Source organism: Scyliorhinus torazame, chromosome 18, assembly GCF_047496885.1.
Source record: "Scyliorhinus torazame isolate Kashiwa2021f chromosome 18, sScyTor2.1, whole genome shotgun sequence".
Taxonomy (NCBI): domain Eukaryota; kingdom Metazoa; phylum Chordata; class Chondrichthyes; order Carcharhiniformes; family Scyliorhinidae; genus Scyliorhinus; species Scyliorhinus torazame.
Genome location: NC_092724.1, coordinates 61,787,843 through 61,814,902, shown reverse-complemented (window position 1 = coordinate 61,814,902; position 27,060 = coordinate 61,787,843). Strand labels below are relative to the sequence as shown.

Here is a 27,060-nt window from a genome sequence, read left to right as displayed (position 1 = left end):
TTTTCCCTCTTTTGCCCATCACTGTCGATGTCCTCTGATTCTTGATTCTTCTGCCAACAGGAATAGTTTATCCCTATCTAATCTGTCCAAATCCCTCATGATTTGCACATCTCTATCAAACCTCCTCCTAATCCTCTCTTCTCCAAGGGAAACAGCCAACTTCTCCAACTTCTCCACTTGACCGAAGTTCTTCATCCCCTTCATCCCCCCCCCCCGAACCATTCTTATGAATCTTTTCTGTGTTCTCGCTAATGCCTCCTGATCTTTCCTAATGTGCAGTGCTCAGAATGGGATGCAGTACTGCAGTTGGGGTTGAACCAATGCTTTATACAAAATTGTTGTAACTTTGCTTTTGTACTCTATGCCTCTATTCCTAAAGCCAGCACATTTTATGAATTGTTCTCTCAACCTGCCTGCTGCTTCAGCGATGTGTACATAAAACCTTATACCCCCAGATCCCTCTGCTCCTTCACCCCCTTCAGAATTATATTCTGTATTTTATGTTCTCTCTCCTTGTACTTCCTACCGGAACAAATCACTTTACACTTCTCTGCATTAAATTTCACCTGTCATTCGTCCCCCCCATTCCACCAGCCTGTCTCGATCTTTGAAGTTTGTAATGGCTAGCTGGCTGAAAGCAATCAGGCTTGGGATAAATTTCTCACTTTGTTGCATGATGCACGATCAATGACCACTAAAGCGAGGTTGTAGTCCAACTGAAGGCTTTAATAAGCTAGATGTTTCCCCAGCAGCTCGGGTACAGAATGAAGGCTGCTGGGGTGGCACGGGTTCTTATACCCCGCCTATCGGGGCGGAGCAATCTTACATTCTACCAATAGAAAGCATACAGTTTCCACCAATGGTGCTTTAGCCTGTCAGGTACCGTAATACCTATAATACCACATTCACCCCCTGTTAAAAAGGAGTCCGGCAGGGGTGGTGGCCTGAAACTACAAAACATGACAACATGGTATAATTAGTTATGGAGGTACCATAATACCTCCGTACAGTGCTTAGTAACTATTTACAATTCTGATAGTTATGTACATTCGATGGTTTATATTTACAGATTACAATTCAAATGAAGCAATCAGTCGATCGGGGGCCCTAGTCGTCCTCTGTGATCGTCGGAGCTTCGGTGGTGACTCCGGTGGAGGCTCGGGTGTCTGTGACTCCGGGAGCGTGGCTTGGATCTCCATGGCAGCTTCGGCACCCCTAGTGCCCTAATCACGGCAGCTGGTGGGGAAAACGGTTGACCTGGGAAGGGAGCGCCTGCGGGGAGCGTCGGTGGGTGGGCCGGCAGAAGGACCGATCCTCCTGTAAGGTGCTGCGGTGGAGGGGAGGGTGGGACTGGTGGCTGGAATGTGCGTGGGGTTCCAGCGGGCGGCAGGTCCCGTTTGGAGACCGTATCTTGTCGGCCGTCGGGGTACGCCACGTAGGCGTACTGGGGGTTAGCATGGAGCAGATGGACCCTCTCGACCAACGGGTCCGACTTGTGCGCCCGCACGTGTTTTCGGAGCAGGGTGGGTCCGGGTGTTGCTAGCCAGGTCGGGAGCGAGGTCCCGGAGGAGGACTTCCTGGGGAAGACGAGGAGACATTCATGAGGTGTCTGATTGGTGGTCATACAAAGCAGTGACCGGATGGAGTGGAGGGCATCCGGGAGGACTTCTTGCCAGCGGGAGACTGGGAGGTTCCTGGACCGTAGGGCCAGTAGGACGGTCTTCCAGACCGTTACGTTCTCCCTCTCTACCTGTCCATTACCCCGGGGGTTGTAACTGGTCGTCCTGCTCCAGGCAATGCCCTTGCTGAGCAGGAATTGACGCAGTTCGTCGCTCATAAAGGAGGACCCCCTATCACTGTGTATGTGAGCGGGGAACCCGAACAGTGCAAAGATTCTATGGAGGGCCTTGATGACGGTGGTTGCGGTCATGTCAGGGCAGGGGATGGCGAATGGGAACCGGGAGTACTCGTCAATCACGTTCAGGAAGTAAGTGTTGCAGTCGGTGGAGCGGAGGGGGCCTTTGAAGTCCATGCTGAGGCGTTCGAAGGGACGGGAAGTCTTTATCAGGTGCGCCTTCTCTGGTCGGTAGAAGTGCGGTTTGCACTCTGCGCAGATTTGGCAGTCCCTGGTGGCTGTCCTGACCTCGATGGAGCAGGGCAGGTTGCGGGTCTTGACAAAATGGAAAAAGCGAGTGACCCCCGGGTGGCAGAGGTCCTCGTGGAGGGCTTGGAGGCGGTCCACTTGTGCGGTGGCACATGTGCCGCGGGACAGGGCGTCCGACGGCTTGTTTAGCTTCCTGGGACGATACACGATCTCTTAATTGTAAGTGGAGAGTTCGATCCTCCACCGCAAGATCTTGTCGTTTTTTATCTTGCCCCGCTGTGCATTATCAAACACGAAAGCAACCAACCGTTGGTCAGTGAGGAGAGTGAATCTCCTGCCGGCCAGGTAATGCCTCCAATGTCGCATAGCTTCTACTATGGCCTGGGCCTTCTTTTCGACTGAGGAGTGGCGGATTTCGGAAGCGTGGAGGGTACGAGAAAAGAAGGCCACGGGTCTGCCCGCTTGGTTGAGGGTGACCACCAGAGCTACGTCGGACGAATCGCTCTCGACTTGGAAGGGGAGGGACTCGTCGATGGCGTGCATCGTGGCCTTTGCAATGTCTGCTTTGATGTGGCTGAAGGCCTGGCGGGCCTCTATCGACAGGGGAAAAGCTGTGGATTGGATCAGGGGGCGGGCCTTGTCCGCGTAGTTGGGGACCCACTGGGCGTCGTAGCTAAAATAAAACCAGGCAACGTTTCTGGACCTTGGAGCAGTGAGGGAGGGGAAACTCCATAAGGGGGCGCATGCGTTCAGGGTCGGGGCCTATAACTCCATTTCGCACTACGTAGCTGAGGATGGCTAGACGATCGGTGCTAAACACGCGTTTATCCTTGTTGTATGTAAGGTTAAGGATTTTAGCGGTCTGGAGAAATTTGCGGAGGTTGGTGTCATGGTCCTGCTGGTCATGGCCGCAGATGGTGACATTATCGAGATACGGGAATGTTGCCCGTAAACCGTACCGGTCATCCATTCGGTCCATCTCGCACTGGAAGACCAAGACCCCGTTAGTGACACTGAAGGGAACCACCCTTAAGAAGTGATAGAGCCGCCCATCTGCCTCAAAGGCAGTGTATTTGCGGTCACTAGTGCGGATGGGGAGCTGGTGGTCGGCGGACTTGAGGTCCACCGTGGAGAAGACCTTATAATGCGCGATCCTGTTTACCAGGTCGTATATGCGGGGGAGAGGGTACGCATCCAGCTGCATAAACCTGTTGATGGTCTGACTGTAGTCGATGACCATCCTATGCTTCTCCGCGATCTTTACCACCACTACTTGAGCTCTCCAGGGGCTGTTACTGGCTTCAATGACCCCTTCCCTCAGTAGCCTTTGGACCTCTGACCTAATAAAGATCCGGTCCTGGGCACTGTAGCGTCTGCTCCTGGTGGCGACGGGTTTGCAATCCGGGGTGAGGTTCGCAAACAGGGAAGGTGGGTCGACCTTAAGGGTCGCAAGGCCGCAGACTGTAAGGGAGGCTATCGGGCCGCTGAATTGGAACGTCAGACTTTGAAGGTTACACTGGAAGTCTAAACCCAGGAGTGTAGTGCGCAGAGGTGGGGAAGGACATAGAGACGGAAATTTTTGAACTCCCTTCCCTGGACTGAGGTTTGCTACACAGAACCCCTTTATCTCCACTGAGTGTGTACCGGAAGCCAGGGAGATTTTTTAATTAATGGGGTGGATGAGGAGAGAACAGAGCCTTACCGTGTCAGGGTGTATGAAGCTCTCCATGCTCCCAGAGTCGATTAGGCAGGGCGTCTCATGCCCGTTGATGAATACGGTCGTCGTAGCAGTTGAGAGTGTTCGAGGCCAAGACTGATCCAGAGTCACTGAGGCTAGTCGCAGCAGTTGAGAGTTCTCTTCGGGCAGTGCATGGTCAGTCGAGTTGGAGTTTATCCAAGATGGCGTCTCCCAATGGTCACACATGGCTGCGGGTGGACAAAATGGCGGCGCCCATCCTTCCAACGTGGTGTCCGTGGAACAAGATGGCGGCGCCCAGGGTCCGCACGTGGCCCTGGAATATGCAGATGGCGGCGACCGCTGGCCGCATGGGGCCCGTGGAGAAGTTAGTGGTTGCAGTCCGCATTCGCCGCCGGAGACCGCGGCAACCGCCCGGGCTTGGTATACCCCCACGAAATGGCGCTTTTTGCCGCATCCCTTGCAGGGTGGATGCGCGGGCTGGGCAGCGCTGGCGTGGGTGGTTTGTGTGCCCGCAAAAGTAGCAGTGGGGCCCCTCGGGGTTTCCAGGCCGTCGTCAGCGCAGGCCTGTGGGGGAATGGGGGAACTCTAGGGGTCGGCTGCGGAGGGGTTCCACGCTGCCCAGGGGGCTGCCGCGCGGTCGGGAACGTAAGCCTGGGCGTTCCTGGAGGCCACATCCAGGGAGCCTGCAAGGGCCCGTGCCTCCCTGAGACCCAGGGTGTCCTTTTCTAACAGGCGCTGGCGGATTTGTGACGATAGCATACCTGCCACGAAAGCGTCCCGGACTAAGAGTTCCATGTGTTCGCTCGCCGAAACTTGCGGGCAGCCGCAGCTTCTGCCCAACACCAGGAGTGCACGGTAGAATTCCTTCAGTTATTCCCCAGGGGTTTGTCGCCTTGTTGCAAGCAGGTGCCTGGCGTAGACCTGGTTTATCGGGCGAATATAGTGTCCTTTTCGCAGCTCTATTGCTGCATCGAAGCCTTCCGGTTCCTCGAATAGGGTGTAAATCTCCGGGCTCACCCTGGTGTGCAGGATGTGCAGTTTCTGCTCTCCCGTGGGTCCGTTTTCGAGCTACCCTTTAAAGCACGCCAGCCAGTGCTTAAAGATTGCCGCTGAGTTCGCCGCGTGGGGGCTAAGTTGCAGACACTCCTGCTTGATTCGGAGCTCCATCCTTTCTTCTTAAAAACTCGCTTATTAAATTGATGCACGATCAATGACCACTAAAGCGAGGTTGTAGTCCAACTGAAGGCTTTAATAAGCTAGATGTTTCCCCAGCAGCTCGGGTACAGAACAGAATGAAGGCTGCTGGGGCGGCACGGGCTCTTATATCCTGCCTATCAGGGCGGAGCTATCATACATTCTACCAATAGAAAGCATACAGTTTCCACCAATGGTGCTTTAGCCTGTCAGGTACCGTCATACCTATAATACCACATTGCAGTATGGTGGTTTTTCTGCAGAGCTTTTGGTGAAGGCAGCTCAAAGCCCATTGCAAACTGCTCGGCATTGAGCGCCTCTCTGTCTCTTTTGGTACAGAATCTTTTTTAAAAAGATGTACACTCTTTTTCCTGCCCTGCGTGCACACAGTCACTCGCTGTTTGCTTGTTTAAAAATCCTTAATCGCTGCATCCAGGTGCTAGAGGAGATTATTTGTGTCAAATACTGGTTTAAAATTGGGGTCGATCTGTGGCCTTCTCGTAGTTATCGTCTGTAACTTCTTTTCACAAAACATTTTATCAGAGCCACCATTTGCAGATTGACACTCCATCAGCAAGTGGCTTGCCCCACAAGATAGCAGGGTTCTTCCTATGTTGTCGAAATGTCCTATATCAAGCCCTGATGAGCTGATCTCCAGCTTTTCCTTGGGGGGGGGGGGGAAGTGAAGCAATCTTGTTCAGTCATCTTTTAGCTGTGACTCCCAACAACCTCCCTGGCTGCCTGCTCCTTCGCTTGGCATCATGTTGTGCAAGCCAAAGATAACTATCACTTTTGGAAGGTTGCCTGTTTTGTGCTTCTGCCTCAACCACACCACCTTGATCCCTAATGTTGTCCTCCTTGTCCACTTGCAACCTTTACGAGCTGTAACTAGCTTGGCAATCTCCTGGCCAGAGAATCAACTTCAGCTCCCTTCGCAGCCTCACTTCAGCCCGATGGGGGAATGCTATGCGGTTCTACGTCCTAGCCTACTGTCCAATGTGTCCCCGGAGAGCTGCTCATCTCCTGCACCACCATCAAAAGGCCTGAGCTTTTTGCCACTCAACCCATGCTCTCTGGAGTTCTCGACTGATGTTGTTGTGTCTGTCAAAAACATAACCACAAAAACAGGTCTAAATCCCTGCTCCACGCATTTGCTCATCTTTTTCAAAGTACTTGGAGATGTTTCAGAGCTATGTAAATAGTCGGTTATTGATTTGAGGCACTGAGTACCGGTTCAGTGAATTGCTTCAATTTGCAGTAGCAGGAACAAAAAAAAGGAAATGCTTTTGAAATACAAGTTGGATGGTAAGTTGGTGGGGGGTATGTCACAATATTTTAATGCACATGTGGTATGTTTGATGTGAAACTTTCCTGTAGGTTCCTTTTTATCATTTTGTGCAGAAATCCCTAAAATCTAATGTGCAGGTAGAAGAGATAATTAAAATGACTCAAACCAAAATCGAACACCCAAGTCACATGGTTATTGGGACAGATGACAAAAACTTGTTGAAAGATGTAGATTTTTAAGGGGCACCTTTAATGGGGGTAGTGGGACGGAGAATTTTAGGGAGGGAATTCCAGAACTTCAAGGACCTTGGCAGCTGAGGAATGTCCACCACTTTAAAATTAGGGGTTGCTCAAAAGGCCAGAATAGGAGAAGCGCAGAGATCTCTTGGGAGATTGCATAAGGATGAGGTCAAAGAGGAATTTGAAAATGAGGATGAGAATTTTAAAGTTCAGATTTTTTTTTTCCTTTTTAAAAAAGTTTAGAGTGCCCAATTCATTTTTTTTTCCAATTAAGGGGCAATTTAGCGTGGCCAAATCACCTAGCCTGCACATCTTTTGGGTTGTGGGGGCCAAACCCACGCAAACACGGAGAGAATGTGCAAACTCCACACGGACAGTGACCCAGAGACGGGATCGAACCTGGGACGTCGGCGCCGTGAGGCCGCAGTGCTAACCCACTGCACCACTGTGCTGCCCTAGAGTTCAGATTCTGCTCCACCAGAAGAAAAGTGAGTGAACATGGGCAGAATATGGGCAGCAATTTTGGATGAGCATAAGTTTGTGGTGCTGGAGGAGGAGGAGCTGGCCAGGCCTTCATTCTGTTAATGGTACATTAAATGTATTATAAAATATAAGGATACACAGGTGAAGGACATTGAGTACCATGAACACATATGAAGAAAGACTGTTCAACCTCTCTCGTGGTTATGCCTGGCCTCTGGTGTCCCTGGAGAGGAAGCACGCAGTGTCTGCCAGTGTGCTTGAGACCTTTTGTGACTGGAGTGTATCATCTCTGCCCAAAATGACATTTTAGTTTAATTGAATAAGCTTCCTTTAAAAGTTTCGGGGTTTTTTTTTGTATAGTGCCCGTTTAAGGGGAGGGTGGTTCATTAGGTGACTTTGATTTTATTTGATTCAAAATCAATCATGAGAATATGAAGAAAAACTTCTGCCAATGTGTATTGGTTAAGGAGGAGGCAGACATGTATGTAATGTTGCATTCTGTAAATAAATAGAGTGTTCAACAAAATAAGATTGGCATCTGACTTCAGAGCGAATTTAAAAAAAAAAAAAATTAAAAGTGCCAATTAAGGGGCAATTTAGTGTGGCCAATCCACCAACCCTGAACAACTTGGGTTGTGGGGGTGAGACCCACGCAGACACTGGGAGAATGTGGAAACACCACACGGACAGGGGACCGGGATTGAACCCAAGTTCTCGGCGCCGTGAGCCAGAGTGCTAACCACTGTGTGGCCCCTTCTTTTCTTATTTCATCTCTTCAAAAGACATTGCTGGGCAACAGTTTCACATACCTCCTAAATGGTCATTCTTTGTGTTTTTGTGGACCAAAATATTGGATAAGGCACCACAGTCAAGCCAGCTCCTGCTTTCACCCACCATTTTCACACAATATTTTTGTGTAGGAATCATCTAAATGAGGAACACAAGAATCAGAAGCAGGAGTAGGCCCTTCAAGCCTCTCCTGCCATTCAATACGGTCCTGGCTGATCGATACTGGCCTCAATTCCTCTTCTCCTTTTATAAATTATGGAGCACCCAATTCTTTTTTTTCCAATTAAGGGGCAATTTAGCGTGGCCAATCCACCTACCCTGCACATCTTTTTGGGTTGTGTGGGTGAGACCCACAGACACAGGAAGAATGTGCCAACTCCACTCAATTCCTTTTCTGTGCCATTTCCTCATAGCCTTCTATTCCTCTATCTAGAGGAAGGCCAATCAGCCCATTTTGGGTAATCTATCTAGAATAACTGGGCACCACCCTCCCATCCCCATCAAAGCACCGACTGTTTACAGTATTGTAGCTTGACATCCTCTATCAGTAAGAACACTGAAGAGTTCATTCCATCGATCAGTCATTTTGTGAGACGGACCTCCTGATATCAGTCCTATCTCCATTGCATTTTATTAGTTTGAACCTGTGTAAAGTATTACGTACAACAGAGTAGCAAGCCATTTGGCTCACTCCCTAGTTCTTTGAAAGAACTATTCGGTTGGTTCCACTGTCCTCCCATTTCACCAGAGCCCAGCCATTCTCCTCTATTTCAAGTATTCATCCAATTCCCTTTATTTAAAAAAATGTTATTATTGAATCTGCTTCTATTGCCCTTTTCAGGCATTGCGTTTCAGATCATCATGATTCACTGAGTAAAAAAACGTTTTCAAGTCACTTTTTTTTGGCCAACTATTTTAAATTTGTGTTCTTTTAGTTACTGACCCTGCTGCTACTGGGAACACTTCCCCTTATTTGACTCCATCAAAACTCTTCCAAGATTTTAAACCCCTCTCAAACCCCCATTTAGACTTCTGTGTTCTTAAGGTGAACACCACTAATATTCCTGGTCTGTCTCCATTAATCTCTCTTTTATGCCATTCCAGAAAGTTTTCTACCAACTGCAAACTTTGGAAATGTGCCATGTATACCGAAGTCCAGCTCATTAATCTGTATCACAAGGCGTGGTTTCACTGCCAACCTCTTGGGGAGCACTCGACACCTTCCTCCAGTTTGAAAATAACCATTCACTGTTACTTTCTTCTTTCTTTCCCTTAGCTATTGTTTGTAGGCGCACACCCACTGTCCTTTTAATCTCATAGTTTTTAATTTTGCTAATTTGTTTATAATGTAGTGTTTTATCAATGCCTTTTGTAAGTCGCAATGCATAGACATTGACCACATTGCCCTCATCAAATAGCCTGACCAAGTTAGTCAAACTCTATTTGCCTTTATGTTAAAAACAAAATCCATGCTGGCTTTCATTTATTAACCTATATTTTTCTGAATGCTTATTAATTTTATCCTGAATTAATTTCTCCTCAATCTAGATCTGTAATTGTTGTATTTCTCCCTCTTACGTTTCATAGAAGGAAGTTGTGTTGCTTTTCTCGATGTACATTTTCTAAATATAAAATTTTCTTTAATATTTTTATTAAGGTATTTATTTTTAAAAATAAATTTAGAGTACCCAATTCATTTTTTCCAATTAAGGGGCAATTTAGCGTGGCCAATCCACCTAGCCTGCACATCGTTGGGTTGGGGGGGGGGCGAAACCCACGCAAACACTGGGAGAATACGCAAAACTCCAAACGGAGAGTGACCCAGAATCGAACCTGAGACCTCAGCGCCGTGAGGCCGCAGTGCTAACCCACTGCGCCACCGTGCTGCCCTATTAAGACATTTATAAATATATACATAAAACACAACCAAAACCAAGAAAAAGAGAACATGAAGTCTCATAACCAATAAATAAACCCCCCACACTGCTGACATCTTAACTATCTTTGAAGAAGCCAATAAGCGGCTTCCATCTCTGGGCAAACGCCCCCCACAGATCCTCTCAAGGCAAACTTGATTTTTTTTCAGCTTCAGGAATTTTGGAGGTCGCTCATCCACACCCCCGGTTTTGGCGGCCCTGGGTCCCTCCATTCCAACAATGTCCATCTCCGGGCTACCAGGGAGGCAAAGGCTTCCCTCGTCCTCTGGACTCCCGGGTCTTCCGACACTCCGAAAATTGCCACTCCTGGGCAACCTTCAGTACCTCAGACATAACATCAGCAAACCCCCGCCAGAATCCCTCTAGCTTCGGACAAGCCGAAAACACATGGGCTCCCCGCGCACCACCCACACCTATCCTCCACCCCCTCAAAGAACCTACTCATTCTGGCCACCGTCAAATGCACCCTTTGAACCACTTTGAATTAAATAAGGCTAAGCCTAGCACACAAAGAGGATGCATTCACCCTCCTCCGAGCCTTCTCCCATAATCCAGCCTGCACCTCCCTCCCCAGCTCCTCCCACTTGCATTTAACTTCTCCTGTCGGGCTCCCTACCAGTCCATTAATTCCTTATAAATCTCCGACACCCTACCCTCGCTAACTCCTGTTTTTGTCAACACCTGGCGATAGAACCATTGGCAATGGCGCTTGGAGCGCTTAGGGGCTGGTTTAACTCACTGGGCTAAATCGCTGGCTTTTAAAGCAGACCAAGGCAGGCCAGCAGCACGGTTCAATTCCCGTACCAGCCTCCCCGAACAGGCGCCGGAATGTGGCAACTAGGGGCTTTTCACAGTAACTTCATTGAAGCCTACTCGTGACAAGCGATTTTCATTTTCATTTTCACCTTGTCCTGCTGTCCTGGGGGCGGCAAGTTGGGGAAGGATGCCCCCCCCCTCCCCCAACCAAAGGGGCAGCATGGTGGCCCAGTGGAGAGCACTGCTGCCTCACGGTGCCGAGGTCCCAGGTTCGATCCCAGCTCTGGGTCACCTACTGAGTTTGCCACTCTCCCCGTTTTTGCGCTGGTTTCGCAACACAATCCAAAGATGTGCAGGCTAGGCGGATTGGCCATGTGCAGGTTAGGCGGATTGGCCATGTGCAGGTTGGGCGGATTGGCCATGCCAAATTGCCCTTTAATTGGAAAAAATTTGTTTTTTTTTTTTTTTTTTTAGAAAATACCGAAACCCATTCCTGCTGGGCAGCTCGTACTCCTCTTCCAGTTCCTTTAGGCTCAAGAATCTGCCCCCCATAAATTGGCCCCAAACCGCTCGATCCCCGCCCCTCGCCGCCCCCAGGATCCCTACGCCTTTGGGATAAAAATCGGAAGGTTCTGAAAAACGAATAGTAACCTCGGGAGCACCGTCATTTTTACGGTTTGCACCCACCCCGCCAGCGACAGCAGGAGCACGTCCCACCTCTTACAATCTCCCTTCATCTGCTCCACCAACCACGCCAGGTTTGGTTTGTGCAATTGTTTCCATCCCCCCGCCACCTGAATGCCCTAGTATCTAAAGTTCGTCGCCACCATTTTAAACAGCAGCTTGCCCAGCCTCCCCTCCTGTCCCCTTGCTTGAATCAGGAAGACCTCACTTCCCCATGTTTCATTTATACCCAGAAAGCCGGCCAAATTCCTCAAAGATGTTCATGATCCCCCAATACCTCCCAATGGGCCCGAAATGTAAAGTAACCGATCATCCGTGTATAGTGCTCCCACTCACCCCGCACTATCCCTTTTCAAGTCCTTGACGCTCTAAGCGCCATTGCCAATGGTTCTATCGCCAGGGCAAAAAGCAACAGGGAGAGTGGGCATCCATGCCGAGTCCCACGGTGCAATCCAAAATGCCCCGAGCTCACCCGACTAGTCCTATAACTTGCTACCGGCACCCTATTCAGTAACTGGACCCAATCTACAAATCCCTGCCAAAACCCGAACCATCCCAGTACTTACCACAGATATTCCCAGTCTACCCGATCAAAGGCTTTCTCCACATTCATAGCAACCTCCACCTCCTGTCCCACCGGGGGCATTATAATCACATTTTTTAAAAACGCCTAAAGTTCGCCGACAGATGCCTCCCTTTGCAAACCCTGTTTGGTCCTCCCCTACTACCTCCGGTACACAGTCCACGATGCGTATGGCCAAGGTCTTTGCCAACAGCAATACAACAAAAAGAGGGGCAGGGAGAACCAACACCACCTCACATTTCCTCAAGTTCAGTGTCCTCCCTCTCTTGCTGTCCGTTGTCTCTCAAAAACTCCATCGCCACCTCTGAGGCTCCAAAATAATACTCGCAGCTGTTGTGCGTCACCCAAAGGCCGGGTACAGCATCCCAAACTTCACCCCCTTCTTAAAGAGGGCACCCTTGACCCAGTTGAATCCGGCTCTCCTCTTTGCCAGTTCCGTGCTCAGGTCCTGATTTAGTAGAAGCATGTTGCCTTCCCAGGTACATCCCCTCGTCTGCCTGGCCCACCACAAGATCTTCTCTTTGTCCAAGAACTGGTGTAGCCTCACCACCATCGCCCTTGGCGGCACATTCACTTGCGGCTTTCTCGTATGCGCCCAAACGACTTCCTGGGGCCTGTCGAAGGCCCCCTCTCCCATTAGTTTTGCCAACATCTTGGCCACATAAGAGACAGCATCCGCTCCCTCAATGCCCCCTGGCATCCCCACTGTTCTCAGATTCTGCCTCTGGGAGCGGTTTTCCAAATCGTCCAGTTTCTCTTGAGCCACTTCTGGGCTTCCCTCAGCAACCCAACTTTGGCCACCAATGAGGTAAGCTGCACCTCGTGCTCACCCACCACTTCCTTCACCTTCTGGATTGCCTAGCTCTGGGTCTCTAGCCTCAGCTCCACACGATCGATCCCCGCAATCAGCGAGTCTACCACCTTCCCTGGTCCTCCAGAACCTCCCTCTTCTCTTGGCCGAACTTTTTGTTTAGAAAGTCAACCAATTGCTCCGTCAACCATTGGGCTGGTAAGACCGACCCTCTATCCTCCTCCCCTGTGTCTGCAGCTCCTTTCTTCTCGACCCACTTCTGGTCCGCAGATCCATCCACCGACCTTACCGGTGGAGTATAACTTTCCTGCACCATCTCTGCATCTTTTTCCTCCAAAACATCCACCCGACAACTGGGGAAAAAAGACCACAAAAAAAAACACCTTGAGCGGGAGCTGCCAAATGTGCGACCACTCACACCATGGCCGCCACCGGAAGTCTAAATATACAATTTTCTATGACTTGTGTCATCTCGAGGCCAAAGAGCTCAAGTTTCTTTCTTTTGCTCTCTCAAATTTCTTGGAGCGCTTCTTCCCTGCCCTCCCTGCAGGGTCCTGAATATGTGCCTGATGATCTGTTTCTCTTGTGTGTGATTTTGATTGAGGGATAAATATTGGTGAGGACACCAGGATAACTCCCCTTCTTTCAAAATAGTCCCATCAGATCTTTTACATACACCTGAGCAAGTTGATGGGGCCTTTGGTTACCATCTAACCTTAGTACTGTTGCTTCACAGCGCCAGGGACCCGGGTTCGATTCCCGGCTTGGGTCACTACGGAGTCTGCACGTTCTCCCCGTGTCTACGTGAGTTTCCTCCCACAAGTCCCGAAAGCCGTGCTTGTTAGGTGAATTGGACATTCTAAAGCACAATGACTGCACATGTTGAGCGTTTGAAAAATCTAGGAATTTTAGAAGACTACGCCCACCATGTGCAGTCATTGTGCATCAGTGATGGCTCAGTGGGTAGCACTGGGTTTAAGTTCCAGTTTCAGCATTAAAATAGAGGCTGACATGCCAATGCATGACTGAGGGAACGCTGCATTGCTGGAGGTGCCGTCTTATAATAATAATCATTATTAGTGTCACAAGTAGGCTTACATTAACACTACAATGAAGTTACTGTGAAAATCCCTTTGTTGCCCACTCTGGCGCCTGATCGGGTACACTGAGGGAGAATTCAGAATGTCCAATTCATCTAACAAGCACATCTTTCTGGACTTGTGGTAAGAAACCCACGTAGACACGGGGAGAACATGCAGACTCCACACAGTGACCCAAGTCGGGAATCGAACCCGGGTCCCTGGAGCTGTGAAGCAACAGTGCTAAGGTTAGATGTTGACCCAAGGCCCCATCAACCTGCTCGGGTTATAGGGTTAGTTTCAATTACAACTGTGATTCTATTGTGCTTAGGGAGAGCTACAACATGAAGAGTAAATAACCCTGCAGTGGTTACTTAGTATCCGAGGCCTTGTAAGGTAAAGAAACTTTTAGCTTTTAGTTTAGTTAATTTAATTGCAGTTGGAGATAGATAGTGAGAGAGAAGGCAGCTCTCAAAGCCCTGCTAGAAGCAGTTGGTTTTAGAAGGCTAAAGAGGAACATCTCTCTCAGCCTTGTTAGAAGAAAAGCCATACTGTGACGTAATGGTTAAGAAGACATGCCGGAATTCTAAAGTCCAGCCAGTTAAGGAAACTGGAGGACTGAAGAGAAGTTTCCAAAAAGTTATCGAGTTAATGGAAGAGAGGAAACTGGGAGACAGAATAGATCACTCTTTAGTAGTAAAGTCACAGAGTTAAAAAGACATTGGATTGTGAAAGACCAGAAAAATATCTGCAGTAATGTTTTGAGAAATTACTACAGTTTGGGAGACATTATTTGAAATAATTGTGGAAATCGGCGGCGAGACCTCTTGAGTTTGTGTAAGAAGTTTTAAGACAAAGGAAACCTGAAGGGAGAGGTGTAAAACCTGAAAGCGAAACTGAGAGAGAAAGCGCAATTTAAAAGAAGATTTGAAAGTGTGACTTATGAAAGCGGAGTTTGAAATCACTCGTGTGGGAGCCATAGTTCATTGAGACAAGGTGGGTCACGGTATAAGAATCATCTGCGAGACTTTGCTGAGAAATACACAGACATTCACCTTGGGTTCAGAGAGGAGTGTGTCAAGTCATCTTGTATGCTTAAAAGGGATTGCGTGTTAATGAGACCATTATAACTTAAGTTGTATTTTGTAATTTGTGTTGTGTTGTTAAGCTAATGGGGAGTAAAGGCATATTATATCATCCAATGTTTTCAAGTTTAACCAATGGGACAACATGGTAGCACAGTGGTTAGCACAGTTGCTTCACAGCTCCAGAGTCCCCAGTTCGATTCTTGTCTTGGGTCACTGTCTGTGCGGAGTCTGCAAGTTCTCCCTGTGTCTGCATGGGATTCCTCCGGGTGCTCTGGTTTCCTCCCACGGTCCAAAGATGTGCAGGTTAGGTAGATTAGGTGGGGTGAGGTTAGTGGGATATGGGGTTAGTGTGGACGTATGGGCTTGAGTAGGATGCTCTCTCCAAGGGCGGGTGCAGACTCGATGGGCTGAATGGCCTCCATCTGCCCTGTAAATTCTATGATTTTTTTGTCTTGTTAAAACTAATTAGCGGTCCTGTGACTCTTTTCCTCCATATTTTATAAACAAAAGTACAAGATATGGGCCAGAATTCACCGCTATCTGGCGGCACGGGTTGTACCGGTGCCGAGGAGTGGTGTGAACCACTCCTGCGTCGGGCTGCCTGGAAGGTGCGGAATCCTCCGCACCTTCAGGGGCTAGGCCGGCGCCGGCGGGGTTGGCGCCGCGGCAACTGGCGCCGAATGGCCTCCGCCGGCTGGCGCAAGTTGGCACATGCGCGGGAGCGCCAGCGTGTTCTGGCGTGATCCCAGCGCATGCGCAAGGGGGTTCTTTTCCGCATCGGCCATGGCGGACCTTTACACCGGCCGACGCGGAGGGAAAGAGTGCCCCCACGGCACTGGCCCGCCCGCAGATCGGGGGCCAGATCCCCCCGCGCCTCCCCCGAGGACTCCGCAGGCCGCCCGCAGAGCCAGGTCCCGTCGGTAAGAACCTTGTTTGATTTACGTCAGCGGGACTGGCCGAAAGCGGGCGGCCACTCGGCCCACTGCGGAGCAGAGAATCGCCGGGTGGGGGCCACTGCCAACGGCCCCCGACCAGAGCGACGCGACTCCCGCCCCCGCCGAAAAACCGGCGCCGGAGAATCCGGCGGCGGGACGGGATTCACGCCGCCCCCCAGAGATTCTCCGGCCCTGCGGGGGGTCGGAGAATCCTGCCCATGGTCTTTTGAGCCAGGGTACCATTCTAGGATCTTCCTATAGTTATACAGCATTGGGATTGTAACACTGACCAAGATCAATATCATCCTCACTATGTTTAATAGAATGTAATGTAAATGTAATTTTGTTCCCTATACTAAGTAAAAAGAAATACTTGTGTTTCTATAGAGCTTTTCACAGCTCGGGACATCCCCCTTATTGCCAATGTTGGACAGCACGGTAGCACAAGTGGCTAGCACTGTGGCTTCACAGCGCCAGGGTCCCAGGTTCGATTCCCCGCTGGGTCACTGTCTGTGCGGAGTCTGCATGTTCTTCCCGATTCTGCGTGGGGTTCCTCCGCGTGCTCCGGTTTCCTCCCACAGTCTAAAGATGTGCAGGTTAGATGGATTGGCCACGCTAAAGTTCCCTTAGTGTCCATAAAAAGGTTAGGATGGGTTATTGGGTATGAGGATAGGGTGGAAGTGAGGGCTTAAGTGGGTTGGTGCAGAATCAATGGGCCGAATGGCTTCCTTCTGCACTCCTTCTGCACTATGTTCTAATGTCAGCAGACGCTCTTATGTACGAAACATGGCAGTTAATTTATACACAGTAAGGTCCCAATAACAGCAAGGTGATAATGACCAATCTATTTTAGTGAATTTGGTTGATGAATTTTTTTAAAATTCAGAGTACCCAATTCACTTTTTTTCCAATTAAGGGGCAATTTCGCGTGGCCAATCCACCTACTCTGAACATCTTTGGGTTGTGGGGGTGAGACCCACGCAGACACGGGGAAACTCCACACAGACAATGACCCGGGGCTGGGATCGAACCCGGGTCCTCGCCGTCGTGAGGCAGCTTGTTTGATGGATAAATATTGGCCAGAAAGCTGGGAAGAAATCTGCTGCTGCTCCTATAGTGCCATGGGCTGTCCAAGTGAGAGGACCTATGATACAAAGTTGGATGGGAGGATGAGCTGTGAGGAGGATGCAGATATACTTCAGTGTAATCTGGACAAGTTGAATGATTGGGCAAATGAATGGCAGATGCAGTATAATTTGGATAAATGGGACGCTATCCATTTTGGTATCAGAAATGGGGAGGCAGACTATTATTTGCATGGCCATAAGTTAGGAGAGGGAAATGTGCAATGAGACCTGGATGTCCTCGTACACCAGTCACTGAAGGTAAGCATGCAGGTGCAGCTGGCGGTGAAGAAGGCAAATGGTATGCTGGCCTTCATTGCGAGAGGATTTGAGTACAGGAGCAGGGAAGTCTTGCTGTAATTATACAGGACCTTGGTGAGGCCACATCTGTAATATTGTGTGTAGTTTTGGTCTCCTTAACTAAAGAAGGATGCTCTTGCTCTAGAGGGATTGCAGGGAAGGTTTACCAGACTGATTCCTGGGATTGCAGAACAGACGTATAAGTCGGTTAGGTTTGTATTCGCTGTGTTCAGAATAATGAGGGGGGTTTGCGTGGGTTTCGCCCCCACAACCCAAAGATGTGCAAGGTAGGTGGATTGAATACGTTAAATTGCCCCTTAATTGAAAAAATTGAATTGGGTACTCTAAATTTAAAATAAAAGAATAATGAGGGGGGGATCTTCTAGAAACCTATAAAATTCTAACAGGACCAGACAGGATGGATGCAATAAAGATGTTCCCGATGGTGGACGTGTCCAGAGCCAGGGACCACAGTCTGAGGATATGGGGTAGACCATTGAGATGAGGAGAAATATGTTCACCCGGAGAGTGGTCGGCCTGTGGAATTCATTACCACATGAAGTGTTGTATGGTTTTAAGAAGCAGTTCGATGTAGCACTTGGGGTGAAGGGGATCAAAGGAAATGGGGAGGGAAGGAGGGATCATTATTTTTTTAAAATTCAATTACAGGATGTAGGTGTCACTGGTTAGGCCAGCATTTATTGCCCATCCCTAGTTGCCCTTTAGAAGGTTGTGGTGTGTTGCCTTCTTGAACCATTGAAATCCCTGATGTGTAAGTACATCCACTGTGCTGTTAGGGAGGGAATTCCAGGATTTTGCACCAGTCACAGTGCAGGAATGGTGATATATTTCCAAGTCGTGGTGATGAGTGACTTGGAGGGAAACCTCCAGGTGGTGGTGTTCCCAGGTATCTGCTGCTCTTGCCCTTCTAGATGTAGTGGTTGTGGGTTTGGAAAGTGCTGTTTCAGGAAACTTGGCGAGTTACTGCAGTGCATCTTGTAGATGGTACACACGGCTGCCACTGTTTGTCGGAGCTGGAGGGTTTGATTGTTTGTGGAAGAGGGAGCAATCAAGCTATTGAGTTGGATGATCAGCCATGATAATGAATGGCGTAGCATGCTTGATGGGCCGAATGGCCTCCTCCTGCTCCTATTTTCTATGTTTCTATTACCAATTGAGGCCTCCGTTTAACATCTCTTTTGAAAAACCGGATATCCAGCATCCCTGTAACACTGCACTGGAATATCAGTGTAGATTGTGCAACACTTAATATATTCTTGAATTTTTTTTTAATTAAATTTTTTTTCCAATTAAGGGGCAATTTAGCATGGACAGTCCATCTACCTTGCACATCTTTTGGGTTGCGGGGTGATACCCACGCAGACATGGGGAGAATGTGCAAATACCACACAGACAGTGCATTGGGCCTGGGATCGAACCCGGGTCCTCAGCGCTGAGAGGCAGCAGTGCTAACCACTTTTATTTTATTGATAAACTAATAAGCTGTTACCCATGTAGTCTTTATCATGTTACTTTGCACCGTACTTTGGCTTAGAACAGGATTATTAGCTTGGGTGTGGCCTAAATGGCTTGAATTGTTGGGGACTGCAACAAAGCTCCATTGTGGTACCCTCAATAACGACGCTTAGAGTGTAAACAGTAAAGAAGGCTTTAATAAACTAAGAACTAGACTAGTGCCGAGATGTGTGCTAACTGCTGCACTGCCCACAAGGCGGCCCCTTATATACGGCTCCCAGATGGGTGCAGCCGGAGGCAGAGGTCCCAAGGTTCCAAGCCCGGACTTAAAGGGGACACCACCTTACATGATGACAAGGGTACAGTGTTACAGTAACCGTTCATCACATTCATCCGGCGGGGGTGAAGTGCCATCATAAGTCCATCCGTCTCGGTGGCCGGATCGTCCTCATCGACCTCCTCAGCTCGGGCGGTGGTGCAGCGGACACGGACGTCCTGGTTGAGGGTACGTCCGGGAGCACGGCGGTCGGAGCTTTGGTCCGGGTCGGGGCAGGGGAACAGGGCGCAGGGAGAATAGGCAGGGCCGGCGCTGGCGGGGTGTGTAAAGGGGGGGCGCGCGGTAGGTGCTCACCAACGGGGGGTGGGGCCGGGAGGGGTGTGTTGTAGGGGGTGCCGGGTCCTGCAGGGGAGCGGCGCGGGAAGGGGCATCTGTAGTGGGGGATCCAGCGGGTGCCAGATCCCGGAGGGAAACCGTATCTTGCCTGCCGTCAACGTAAGCGTAACTGGGGTTGGCGTGGAGCAATTGGACCTTTTCGACCAGGGGGTCTGTTTTATGGCTCCTCGTGTGCCTCCGGAGAAGAACCGGTCCCGGAGCCGTCAGCCAAGGTGGAAGCAAGACCCCGGAGGTAGACTTCCTGGGGAAGACAAACAATCGGTTGTGAGGGGTCTCATTCGTGGCCGTGCAGAGGAGCGACCTAATGGAGTGTAGAGCATCGGGCAGGACCTCCTGCCAGCGGGTAGTTGGGAGACTTCTCGACCGTAGGGCCAGAAGGACACCCTTCCACACTGTCACGTTCTCCCTCTCCACTTGCCCGTTTCCCCGCGAGCTATAACTGGTCGTTCTGCTCGAGGCAATGCCTTTGCTGAGCAGATACTGACGCAGTTCATCGCTCATGAACGATGTGCCCCGGTCGCTGTGGATATAAGCGGGGAAACCGAACAGGGTGAAGATGCTGTGCAGTGCCTTAATCACCGTGGCTGAGGTCATGTCGGGGCAGGGAATGGCGAAAACGGGAGAACTCATCGATAACGGTGAGGAAATAGGCATTACGATTGGTGGACGGGAGGGGCCCCTTGAAGTCCACGCTCAGTCGCTCAAAGGGCCCCGAGGCCTTCACGGGTCGAACCTTGTCTGGCCGATAGAAGTGCGGTTTGCACTCCGCACAGATCTGGCAGGCCCTGATCATGGCCTTGACCTCCTTGGTTGAGTAAGGTAGGTTGCGGGACTTGATAAAATGGACGAGCCGGGTAACCCCCGGGTGGCAGAGGTCATTGTGGATGGCTTGCAGGCGGTCGTCCTGTGCGTTGGCGCATGTGCCGCGCGCGGGACAGGGCATCTGGGGGCTCGTTGAGCTCCCCTGGACGATACTTGATATCGTACGTGTAGGTGGAGAGTTCGATCCTCCACCTCAAAATTTTATCATTTTTTATTTTGCCCCGTTGCGTGTTATCGAACATATAGGTGACTGACCGTTGGACGGTGATGAGGGTGAACCTCCTACCGGCTAGGTAGTGCCTCCAGCGCCGCACAGCCTCCACAATGGCTTGTGCCTTCTTCTCGACTGCAGAGTGTCGAACCTCAGAGGGGGTGAGGGTCCAGGAGAAGAACGCTACTGGTCTGCCTGCCTGATTGAGGGTAGCAGCCAGGGCGATGTCTGATGCATCGCTCTCTACCTGAAAGGGGATACTTTCATTCACCGCGCGCATAGCGGCCTTGGCAATATCGGCCTTGATGCGGTTGAAGGCCAATTGAGCCTCAGCCGAGAGGGGAAAAGTGGTGGTCTTTATGAGTGGGCGGGCTTTGATCGCATACTTGGGGACCCACTGGGCGTAGTAGGAGAAGAGCCCCAAGCACCGTTTGAGGGCCTTGAGGCTGCGGGGGAGGGGGAGTTCCTTAAGGGGGCGCATGCAGTCGGGGTCAGGACCTAGGACCCCGTTTTCCACTACATAGCCGACGATGGCTAGCCGGGTTGTGTGGAAAACGCATTTTTCCTCATTATAGGTCATGTTGAGGGCTCGGACGGTCTGGAGGAACTTTGAGGTTTGCGTCATGGTCCTGCTGGTCATGGCCGCAGATGGTGACATTGTCCAAGTACGGGTATGTAGCCCGCAAACCGTACTGGTCCACCATTTGATCCATCAGCCTTTGAAAGACAGAGACCCCATTTGTGACGCCGAAGGGGTCCCTGAGGAAGTGGAAGAGCCAGCCGGCTGCTTCGCAGGGACGGTCGTTTGGTCGGATGGGGAGCTGGTGGTAGGCGGATTTGAGGTCGACCGTGGAAAATACTCTGTATTGGGCGATCCGATTTACCATTTCTGCGATGCGAGGAAGGGGTATGCATCAAGCTGCGTGAATCGGTTTATGGTCTTGCGACCATCCGTTTCTTATCCCCGGACCGGACTACCGTCACTTGTGCTCTCCAAGGGCTGTTGCTAGCCTCGATGACCCCCTCTCCCGGTAAACGCTGGACCTCTGACTTGATAAAAGTCATATCTTGGGCCTGTACCGCCGGCTCCTGGTGGCGACGGGCTTAATGTCGGGAGTGAGGTTTGCGAATAGCGAGGGGGGTGCGACTTTCAGTGTCGCAAGGCAGCATACCGTGAGGGGGGGGCAAGGGTCCGCCGAACTTCAGTGTCAGGCTTCGGTAGCTGCACTGGAAATCCAGTCCGAGCAGCAGGGGGGCACAGAGGTGGGGAAGGATATAAAATTTGAAACGGGTGTGCTTGGTGCCCTGGATCGAGAGATCCGCGATACAGTACCCCGTGATTTGTACCGAGTGGGTCCTGGATGCGAGGGCTATGGTTTGGGATGCGGGATGGGTGCACAGAGAGCAGCGCCTTACCGTTTCAGGATGGATAAAGCTCTCCGTGCTCCCGGAGTCGAAGAGGCATGCAGTGTCGCGCCCGTTGACCTGGACCTGCATCATAGAGTTCTGCAGGTGTTTTGGCCAAGTTTGGTCGAGGGTGATCGCTCCCACTCGCGGGTAGTCGGAATCCTCAGCCGAGTCGGACTTGTAAAATGGCCTCCGCCAGCTGCGCGTGCAGGGTCGAGAAGGTGGCTGCCGACAAGATGGCTGCTCCCATGATTGTGAGGCTGATGACGTGTCAGAAGAGGGCGTGTCGGGTCGGTGCGCAGCCGCATTGCGATACCTGCGGGCCTGAGAGCATGATTTTCGGGCCGGTTGTTCTTTGTTCTTCTGGCCCCTGGGTCTGGCCATGCAGACCCTCGCAAAATGCCCCTTCTTCCCGCAGTCGCTGCAGATCGCGGAGCGGGCTGGGCAGCGTGGGCGTGGGTGCTGGCCCTGCCCGCAGAAGTAGCACGGTGTGCCCCCATGATGAGCGGGTCGCCGTGTGGCGCAGGCCTGTAATATGGCTGAGTCTGAGGAAGTCCGGTGGGGGGCTAGCAGAGTCCGAGGGGTACGTACCCAAGTTATGTCGGGCCACCTCCATCGAGGAGGTGAGCGTTGGCGTGTCCTGGAGGTCTTTTGCCCAGTTTTCGAGCAGCTGCCGGATGTAGGTCGAGCGGATGCCGGACACGAAAGCGTCTCTGATGTGCAGGTTCATATGGACTTCCCCTGTCACATCCTGGTAGTCACAGTCCCTGGCAAGTGCGGTGAGTTTCTCGACAAATTCGTCTAGCGATTTCCCCCGAGCGCTGCAGGCAGGTAGAGAGCAGATGTCTGCCGTGCACCTCGTTGATAGGCTTGACGAACCGCTTGCGGAGTAGCTCGACCGTCTCTTCATAAGTCGTAGCCTTTTCGAGCTTGGCGGAGATTCTGTGACTCACCCGGGCGTGGAGTAGGCGCAGCTTGCGTGGCCCCAGGATGGGAGTCTCTGAGGAATCCAGGTAGGCATCGGAGCCAGTATTTAAAAATTTCCTTTGCCTCCGGTGTCCGTGCTTCCAGGTTGAGCTTCTCTGGTTTTAGGCCTGCGTCCATCCTGATGTAGTTTAGTTTATTAAATTGTGGTACCCTCAATAACGATGCTTCGAGTGTAAACAGTAAAGAAGGCTTTAATAAACTAAGAACTAGACTAGTGCCGAGACGTGTGCTAACTGCTGCACTGCCCACAAGGCGGCCCCTTGTATACAGCTCCCAGATGGGCGGAGCCGGAGGCGGAGTTCCCCAGGGTTCCAAGCCCGGTCTTAAAGGGAACATCACCTTACATGATGACAAGGGTACAGTGTTGCAGTAACCGTTCATCACATCCTTGCTGGTACTTTGTTACATGAATGTATGAAAATTGCTCCCAAGTTGGTGACTGGATGTTTCACGTAACCCAACCACATTGAGAAAATCAGCTCTCCATCTTCATCTGACCAGGGGAGTGAAACAAAGAGAATGTATACATATTGGGTAGAGCGAACGAGAGAAGGGTGAAGAGGTGTTTGAGAAATATTTAAAGGGACACTGAAGTTGTCACTAAAGGACTTTCAGGGCTTTGTATATTTATGGAGGATGCAATGAATTGTCTTCTAAATGTTTTTCCAAATTGTAGATATGAAAATGCCTTAGGCAAAATAGGGACTGTAGCAAAAATTGCCTACCGCTGGTAACTTGGTTGTCTTCATTCTTAAAGCAGGCTTTTCCAGGAACTGGGCTCACCAGATAAGTTGTCATTTGCAGTGAGACTTCCCCTTTAAAAACTGGGTCGTCACAATAAAAAGACGGTTGAGTTTTTTTGCACTTTAACCACAGTGGTGAGGGAATTGCAGGGAGGGGCTGAGTTAAACTGTGTCATGTTACTTGTACAGTGCTGGTAGCTTTTTGGCACAAGCCATCCCTACTCACTAACAAAAAAAAGTGTTTGTTTTAAACCTAAACAGTGTGGACACTGAGTGCCTCTTCATCTGATGCCCATGTGAATCTAGTCATGCATTTTACTATCTTTGCGCTTCAGGTCACGCTGTTGCTATAGTACTATTTCTGGTTGATCTTGATCAGCCCACCAATCAGTAAGAACAGACAGTAGCAAGCCGGTGCTTGCCAATTTAACCCATGGCGAAACCGTGTGAGTAGTTAGTCAACTCTTTTGAGATCTACACTCCCCCATCCCCCCTCCCACAACGCAAAAAGGAGTTTCTTTTTGCCAATTAAAAACTGACATAAGAATTCCTGCAAATAGTCAGCTTGAAGCTATACAGCAGCTGTTCTAAATTTGATTTTAAAATTTCCTTGCATGGAGTTTCAGTTTTGGTGTAGCTCTTTCAATCAGTGGAAGAAGTAGCTTCCTGGTGTTAAAAGGGTGGTTCTGTGTGTTTGACTGGGAGGAGTCAGTGAGCCTCGACAATGTGAGAGACCTAAATTAATCCCAGTGGGGATACAATCATTAACACGCAAGGTGCTGGCTGGGAGGAGTTACTGAACCTTGTAGTGTGAGGAACCTGAGTTGGCACCAGTAAAAGATCGTCCTTTTTCCTTTTGGCTATCTTGAGAACTTTGTGATGTTTTTAGTTAAGATCAATATGAGTCTGTTAATTTAGCTTCCTCGTACTGTCAGGTACAATTAAACTCCTCCGGCTGGTTCACGATGATGTCTTCTTCAATGTTATTGAAACAGAAATATTACAAAAAGATCAACTGCAAAGACCAACAGAAAAAGCGAAATGTCAGTCATAAAATGTGAGTAGTTTTGTTTTTAAACTTACTTTGCTTCTGGTGCTGCAACCCACTCCAACCACATCGGGTGACCTACTCCTCTTGCTTTCAAGTCAGATAAGAGCCGATTAGCACACCCTTGTGTGATTAGCCTCCCTCTTTGTGCCCCCCCCCCCCCAACTTCTTTAGAGGGGCTTGCTATGCATTTAGTTTTCACTGCTCCAGTGTGTTTCATAAGAACCCATACTTGCCAGGTACCTTTTTCCTCCGAGCTGATTTGTGGCATTCCCTGTCATTAAGTTGTCTCAACCCGCCCCATTTCTCAGAATTGTACAATGATGTTTTATATACTTGCTGGTTTCAGAGACTCCCAAAATTGACCCTGTTAACTCGCCTTTTCTGAAGGAGCTATAGTCTTGCATGTTTGTATAGCAGATGGTAGACAGCCTTTTAATCAGTGTACAAGAATGCACAAGATCATAGGTTGTGAGTAACAATTTAATCTGCTGGGGTATATTATGTTTTTCTCCTGAATTCCTTTTTGGTGGCTCTTAAAAAGCTGGGCTAAAATACAATTCTGGTCTGCCACAGTAATGTGATTGGATCTTGAAAGTAAAAGTCGGACACTCAGTTTAGGCAAATCCTTTGATCTTATATGGTTGGCTTTTCTATTGAATAGGGGGGAAACAGCCCCATTTTAAATGGTCAGATTGTCTGGTAAACTCATTAATTGTGCTGCTACACAGCAGGGTACAGTGACCTTACTGGCAGTGTGACAGTGGCCTTGGTGAGCTTGTTTGGTGCTAAGATTTTTATCCAAGCTTAAAAATATTCTTGAATTGTGGAAAAGGTTCAACAAGTAAATTTGTGGTTCTGAGCCAAATGAAACTACACTCGGTAAGGTGTCAGCTTTGCTCTCTGGTCTCTCTATTGTTAGCCAGATAGAGTAGTAGTGGGGACATTACGTTTTGGTCTCTGTTTGCCTGAGTTTTAGTGAGAGGAATCAGCAACGTTTCCATCGCCTGACTGGAAAGTGTGTGGTACTGGCTGAGGAGTAGTTTGGGCTTCTGTCAGATGCCTCTCCTGCAGCTGAATAGTTTCCTGAAAATGGATAATGGTTACTTATCCAAAATTGAGCTAAAAGGTAACTCTAGTAAAAGGTTCCAATCGATGCTTCACAGCTCAGCTGCAAGGACATTTTTATTGCAGCACAGTCATCTTTCTGCTCCCTCCCCCACATAATTTGACTGCACCAGAAGTGGCTAAACCAGGAACTTCGACTGCCCAAAAAAACCCGCTGAGACCCGCCCCTTTTCAGAGTGAACTCGCCAACTGCCACTTAAAGCAAAAGATCAAAGTAGAAAAGGGCTAGTTAAGTGTCAAGAAGGCACAGCAGAGGAATAATAATTCAAATCAATAACTGGGTTAAAAGCAGAGGAGCTGACTGGGTTGGGTTGTAGATATTGAGCATTGATAATATTGACACACCATGTGGAATTACTGTGGCACATTACAACATTAGTGTTTTTGCATTCTTTGGTCTACTTATCTACTCCTTAGTGTACGTTATTCTCTGGTATATTCCAAATACAGTGTGTCGCTCAGAAATCAAGAGTTCCGAGTGTCCATGTTTTTTGAGCATATGGACGTACGTTGTGTTCCAATCATTTTCCTCTCCAGCGACTGTTTGTTTGCTTGGCACTTGTTCAACTTCACAAATGAACTCCCCTTTTTGAGTCTACACTCCTCGGCATCGATTTTCCAAGATTGTAGGTGTGGTTCGGGGATCACTATGCCTTTTTTATGTACTGAACTAAACAGAAAGAATGCTCCTTTCTAACCCTTCATGCACTCAGGATGTCATAAAGCTCTTTGCCGCCAATGGAGTACTTTTTTTGAAGTGAGTCACTATGTTCAGAGCTCTGGCTGCCAACTTGCATACAGCACGATCCTACATTGAAGCAAATGACCAGAGAACCTGTTTCAGATGTTACTTGAGGGATGAATATTGGCCAGGCCAGCAGGGAGAACTCTCTTGCTCTTCTTCACACAATGCCACGTGATCTTTTGCCTCGAACTGAACGGTCAGCCAATCCCCACTTTAAGGCCACATCCTTCGGAGGTACAGCATTCCCTCAGCTTGCACTGGCGTGAGAGACTGAATTATATGTTCAAGTCCATGGAGTACGAACCCACAACCTCCTGACTCCTTAAGTCAAGGGTTTTACCACTGAGCCATGGCTGACTCATTTCGACTACCTTTATGGGTGGCATTCCGACCGGGAGACTGGCATCACTTCTCTACACACCTGTGGGGAACTGCAGATGCATTGCCATTTGACCTGGCTTGCTAAATGCTCTCGGAATCATGCTGGAGAATTAGAGAATCCCGACAGTGCAGAAGGAGAGTATTCGACCCATTGAGTCTGCATAGATCCTCCGAAAGAGCACCCCACCCAATCTCTTGGACCCTAAGGGGCAATTTAGCATGGCCAGTCCACTAAACCTGCACATCTTGGGACTGTGGGTAGAAACAGGAGCACCCAGAGGAAACCCACACAGACACAGGGAGAAAGTGCAAACTCCGCACTGACAGTCACCCAAGGCCGGAATTG

At 49.7% G+C, this 27,060-nt stretch overlaps 1 protein-coding gene across 4 annotated transcripts in view; it reads left to right on the top strand.

Annotated features, from left to right (window-relative positions):
* Positions 1-27,060, top strand: part of LOC140395250 (zinc finger and BTB domain-containing protein 7A-like) — a 319,744-nt gene that overhangs the window by 117,949 nt on the left and 174,735 nt on the right. Inside the window, exon 2 of one of the 4 annotated variants that reach the window (XM_072482807.1) lies at positions 24,348-24,469. The exons of 2 other annotated variants lie outside the window; for them this stretch is intronic. In XM_072482807.1, the coding sequence (XP_072338908.1) occupies positions 24,378-24,469 (92 nt within the window). In that variant the 5' untranslated portion in view covers positions 24,348-24,377. Of the gene's footprint in view, positions 1-24,347; positions 24,470-24,846; positions 24,932-27,060 lie in introns of those variants that run through there. One more of the 4 variants, XM_072482809.1, reaches the window with a different exon arrangement.